Raw genomic sequence first — 6,000 nt, 5'->3', positions numbered from 1 at the left:
AATAAACTCATGTATACGTTTGTCGAGCAATAACTATGGGGACAGCACTAGAACAGATGGTAAGTCTGCATCAGTAAAAATAAATTGTCCATATGCATGAATTTGGATGTGAAACAGCTCATTTGTGGGTAAAAGCAGTGCAATATACTGTATATGCTTAATTTAGTAATGTTGCAGAATCATTTTGTGATTTATGTTTGTTAAAGGGAATCTGTCAGAAGGTTTTTTCTACTTCATTTGACAACAACATAATGTAGGCAAGGAGATTCTGAATCCAACGGTGTATCACATAGATTACTGGCTGAAGTCGTTCTGAAACAATCAAAGAATTTAGATTCAGTAAGGCTATGTGCGCACGTTGCGTAAATACATGCAGTTACGCTGCGCATTGTAGCGCAGCGTAACTGCATGCGTCCTGCGTCCCCTGCACAGTCTATGAAGATTATGCAGGGGCCGTGCGCACGTGGCGTCTTAGAGCGCAGCGCTTCGGCTGCTGCCCGAAGCGCTGCGCTCTAAGAAGTGACATGTCACTTCTTCCGTGCGCTTTGCCGGCAGCTCCTGCTCTGTCTATGGCAGGAGCTGCAGGCAGAGCGCATGGAATCGGCTTTTTTTTTTTTTCTCTACGGACATTTTCTGCAGCGATTTGAAGCGCACGTGTGCTCTTCAGATCGCTGCAGAAATTTCTGCAGGGCTAATACGCAACGTGCGCACATAGCCTAACACAGTTTGTAGTCCTGCAATGTTAATCACAGGGTAATAAAGCCTTTAATTTAAGTAAACAATTGCACAAACATAGATAAGAGAATCACAGTTGCTTTTTGTTTTTTAACCCCTACATCATGCTGACCTCAAGTTACATAGCAAAAACCTGCTGACAGATTCGCTTAAAGTGCAAGTTATCCATAGAGGAATTTTTTCCCCAAATTAATGATATTATCACCTTTTTAAAGGGAATATCACAGGAAGGATGGCATAAAATGTATGCCCCAAAACTAAACCAAAAAGTACACGATTTCTAATATAAAATGCAGAAGATTTAACAAATGGTGAACATTAAAGAAATGTACTTAAACAAAAACGAGTGACACAAAATAAGTCAGTATTGGTACATGTTGGCCAATGGGTTTAATGAATTGGATAAAAATGTGCACAATATAATAAAAGATTGAATAACATATTATTTGGTGATTGTTGAACTGCATAATATCATAAAACATTGTAAAGGTATGAAAGAAATGTAAAAATAAAAATATATATTACAGATAAAAAGGCAACGGAACAGAAAAATCTTTGATTTTTGTAGTAATAACCTGCATCTGAAGTTTTCTCATCTTTCTGCTCACAATATTCTATCCTAAAAAGCCCTTGTGCCCTTCTGTTAGCCCTTAACAGAGAAGGCACATTCAAAGACATTTCCTCCTCATTTTCAAGAAAAAATACAGGTACTTCAGTATCTCGAATGTAGGTGGAAGTGATGACATATTTGACACCTAGTGATTAGGACTCAAGGCGTACAGCTCAAGGGTAGCTTCCTGCGGTTTTGCTTTCAATGTGCTGCCGTGTTATTGTGCCAACCTGGAAAGTCATGTGAGATTTTAATTATTACAAAAATACCCCGTCAACTATTTTATGAAGCAAAGATTTAAGTTTTATCTTCCCCGTGTGAAAGCAAAATTAGGAAATTAGCAGAGGCAACTAATAAAAGAGATTGTGTCATTTGTTGTAGATGCCTCACATACATTCAGAAAGGTCATGGGCACTCGTAATAATAGAGGAAAAGACAGAGCAGCAAAACTATTAAGCACTGACTGCTTAATTTATCCTACATTGTTTCTACAAGTGCAAATAAAAGCACTCCTGAGAAAATGTTATACACAACATCACAAAAGGCTGCCATTCCTCCAAGCATCATGGGGCAGCTTGTCTAAGAGAGTAGAGTCTTCATAAATAATACGCAGTGTGTTCGGAGGAAGACGATTATTAACGCTTCCTCTTAGGTTTTTCAGTTCAATTATAAGCTTCTAAAAGTTTCTAAACATGATTGTTGTACAAGTGGTGCTGTGTCTTTTCACCAGTTCCCAGGTTAATGTCCATATCAGAAGTTTTTGTCCCATCCCGATAGCTCATCTGGTGGATCTTCAACTTCAGGGAGAAAACTGTCAAAATAGCTGTGATCTGTGATCCCCTTAATCTAGGTAGAATAAGAACAAATATAGCTGATCAAAAGTGATGCATGGACACATAAAAAAGCATTACAAGAATATATTAGACACAATGTTATATTTGGGTTGGGAGTGGACTTTAACACAACCAACTTCCCATTGATAGGACAGACAAAGAACCGTTAAAATACAGTAGCATTGCTTAACTAGGTTTCTATGAAACCCAAATTGTTTTCTTCAAGTCCTTTATAAATGCTTAGCAATACTTTGATAACACATGGTACAAGTCCAAGACATTTAAAAGCAGCCTGTCAGGTCCCATATGCCTTGTAACTTACAAGCAGGGTGATGTGTGGCCTAAGAATCCCTTCCTACCCATCCCTGTGTTGTAACATTGTGTAATATGAATTTATAAAAAAACATATTATTACTTGCGTATTCCCCATGTAAATGAGCAGAGGGTCTAGTCCCCTGGGCGTCACTTCGCCCCGTCTAATTTGCCTTCTGTAGTATCACGCCCCTGTGGCCTTGATACCATGGATTTACATGAGCGACATCACTGACAGCTCCTTGGGATCCCGCACGTGCATGCTTCTCATTCATGCAAGCCTTCTTTGCTGGGTGTACGCTTGTTTGCTTCACAAATGCATTTCACATGATCTGAAGGCTCCTGCGCTTACAATCATGCGCACAGAGCGCGTCTAAAGCCAGCAAGCAAACACCCAGTTAAGAAGGCTGCGCAAAAGAGAAGGGAGAACGCGCAGGATCTCCAGGACCTGACGGTGACATCGCTCATGTAAATCCATGGTATCATGTCCACAGGGGCGTGATACCATGGAAAGAAGGCAAACTAGATGGGGCAAAGCAATGCTCTGGGGACTAGCCCCTCTTCTCATTTACATATGGAACACGTAAGTTCTAAAACACTTTTTTATAAATTCATTTTACACAATATTACAACACGAGAATGGGTAGGGAGGGATTTTTAGGCCACACATCACCCTGCTTTTAGGTTACAAGGCATAAGGAGCCTGACAGGTTCCCTTTAAAGCACCACTCCTGTGTTTTTTTTTTCAACATGGGAGTGATGCTTTTAGCCTGAAGTCCCTGACCCTACTCTTATACTAACCCTCTGGTGTCTTCACCTCTATTTGTCATCACTTGGGCTCCATGGCGCCATCTTATGACTGCAGCTTCTGACTGGCCGTAAGTCAGAAGTTACATCACAAGCTCTCAATGTGAATCTATGAGAGCCAGAACAAGGTTTTCATAGACTTGCATTGAGCAATAACTTTCATCTCCCTTCACGAAACACTGGAGCAGCTGGCAGGTCAAAAACTGTAGAAGACCAACCGGAGCGGCGCTGATAACAGATGAAGACACTGGACGGTGAGTATAAGACTAGGGGCAGGGTACTGAGAATTAAAGCTCCATTGTAGCTGAAAAAAAACAGAAAAGCAAAACCTACTGTAGTGACTTAAAGCTTAATGCTTTAACATTTAACGTTATCACCTATCCCTAGTGTGGCTATGATCACTGGGACCTGAAGCGATCTTGAGAACACAAAATGTGTTATGCAATTTTTACCTGACGTGGCAGTATTTGCGTACATGGCGAGGATCAAATGGGAAGGAGGGCAACTTGGTATTTAGAAGACAGAACGTAGAATAAAGCAACATTTCTGGAGCCCCAAAGATGCCAGAACAACAGAAAAAAAAAACAAAAGTGACCCCACTGTAAAAAATGCACCTCTCTTGGCTGTATTCACTATTTTGTAATATCCATGTCATGATCTTTTTCTGGAGAATTACTAATATGCCAGTTTAGTGCCTATACATTGATTCCTCAAACATTGTAGTGCCTCCATACATTGTGTCCAGCTTGTGCTTCTGGAGACACACACCCCATAAATTGTTAAGTGTGCTCTCGCCACTACAATAATACTACACACGTGGTTGCTTACTTCAGTTTAGGCACTGGTGGCTCAGAAGGAGGGGCCAGTTAGATTTGGGAGCACAGAAGACCTCACTGGATTTTAATTGATGTGTGCGGGCTTTATTGCTTCTCCAGAGTCTTTGTTCTACCAGTAATATGGGTCCCCCTATATTTTATTTTCAGTGACAGAAGATGGCATTTAGTGGGGGCTTGGATAATGGCGGGATAAGATAGGGGCTTTATTGCTAACAATTTGGGGTACAGAAATATTTTTGATCACTTTCAGCATAAGGCTGGGATTACAATCTTGTGTTCTGCGCTGAGCACTTATGTAAGGGTTTTCATGTAAATCTCCCAAAAATGTGATTCAGATGAAACCCCCAACGGGACAACTCACTCTAAAGAGGCAGATAGAGACACTTTGGACTCTGTTTGGCATCTGTTTTGCTGGTGTCGATATTTTTAGGCATACACAGAGCTATGGTTGTCGGCATTTATGAGCTAAAAAGTTGCCTAAAATGATGGGACATTGTCAGAACAGAGATCAGATGGAGTCCAAAGTGTCTCCATTTGCCTCATTATAGTGAGGGGGGTTTTGACTGAATCACATTTTTGGGGATTTACATGGCAACCCCAATGTAAGTGCTCAGCGGAGAACGCAGGATAAATGTCAGCTGAACCTTATTCCGATTTTTGGGAGGTAGAATGAAGAAATAGACAGCAGTATAGCAGTGGTGCAATAATAAGGATTTATATAGGTTTTGCTTATCCCACAGTAAAAATGCTTTCTTACATTAAATAGTTTTTCCATCGAAATGTTCTCAGAGCTGTAACATTTTTATTTTTTTGGCAAAGAGGGCTGTATAAGGGCTTACTTTTATGATGTGTTGGAGATTTTCCTGGTAACCTTTTGGAGAACATTTTTTGATTGCTTTTTATTCTGATTTTTCAGATGTAGAATGAAAAAAAAAACCAGTAATTCTCTTATTGTTTTTTAATATATTTTTTGCGCAGTTCACTGAGCAGTAAAAGTGACCAGTTTGTTCTTCGGGTCAGAACGGTTACAGTGATTTTAAATTTATATAGTTTTTTGATGCTTTGCTACTATTACACATTAAAAACTATATTTAAATAAATGAATTTGTTATTGCATCACCATATTCTGAGAGCTGTAACTTTTTAATTTTTTTCCTAATGATCTATATTAGGGTTTGTTTTTTGTGGAATGGATTGACATTTTGATTTCTACCACATTTTTAAATATGATTTTTTTTATCACTTTTTATTCACTCTTTTGTTTGCTAGTATGATGAGAAAATTTACATTTTTTGTATGGTTTATATTATTATTTGGCTTATGGAATAAATTAAATGACAGTTTTATAGATCAGATGATTATAGATGCGTCAGTACCAATTATGTGTATTTTTCTTTATTTTTATTTTAGCACAAAATCTGCATTTTTAGTGGAGAAACGGGTTTTTGTGATTTTTCTGAGCTTTGTTGTGCTTTTTTTACTTTTTAACTTTTTCTACTGTTTCCCTTATTCCCACTGTGCTACTTGAATATTTGATCGCTGGTATCATGCACTTTTGTACTCGTGTACATCAGTGCAGGAGACCTGTCAATGATTCACTAACATTTCCTGTAAGACCCTGCTTATAATTTTACAGGCCATCATAGCCTGGGGTCATCAGATGACCTCAGAGTACCATAACAATGATTCTGCCAGAGGGATCTTTTAACCCCCTTTTAACCACTTAGATACCACTGTTGTGAATGACCGCGGTATTTAAGGGATTCATCTGTCCAGATCAGTTCCCAAACTGTCCGGAACCGATACCAGCAGGTGTCAGCTGTTGTGTACAACTGTCACCTGTGGAAAGTTCACCCATTTGATGGCA

General features: G+C 39.2%; 1 protein-coding gene across 1 annotated transcript in view; it reads right to left on the bottom strand.

Annotated features, from left to right (window-relative positions):
* Positions 1-1,096: 1,096 nt before the first annotated feature.
* The window catches only part of LOC142310954 (cGMP-dependent protein kinase 2-like), a 321,185-nt gene continuing 316,281 nt past the window's right edge, over positions 1,097-6,000 (bottom strand). The window contains exon 19 of the mRNA XM_075348830.1: positions 1,097-2,191. Within this exon, the coding sequence (XP_075204945.1) occupies positions 2,096-2,191 (96 nt within the window). The 3' untranslated portion in view covers positions 1,097-2,095. The remainder of the gene's footprint in view (positions 2,192-6,000) is intronic.

Source organism: Anomaloglossus baeobatrachus, chromosome 5, assembly GCF_048569485.1.
Source record: "Anomaloglossus baeobatrachus isolate aAnoBae1 chromosome 5, aAnoBae1.hap1, whole genome shotgun sequence".
Lineage (NCBI taxonomy): Eukaryota > Metazoa > Chordata > Amphibia > Anura > Aromobatidae > Anomaloglossus > Anomaloglossus baeobatrachus.
Note: the sequence above shows the minus strand (reverse complement) of the source record. Positions and strands in the feature narration are given on the sequence as shown.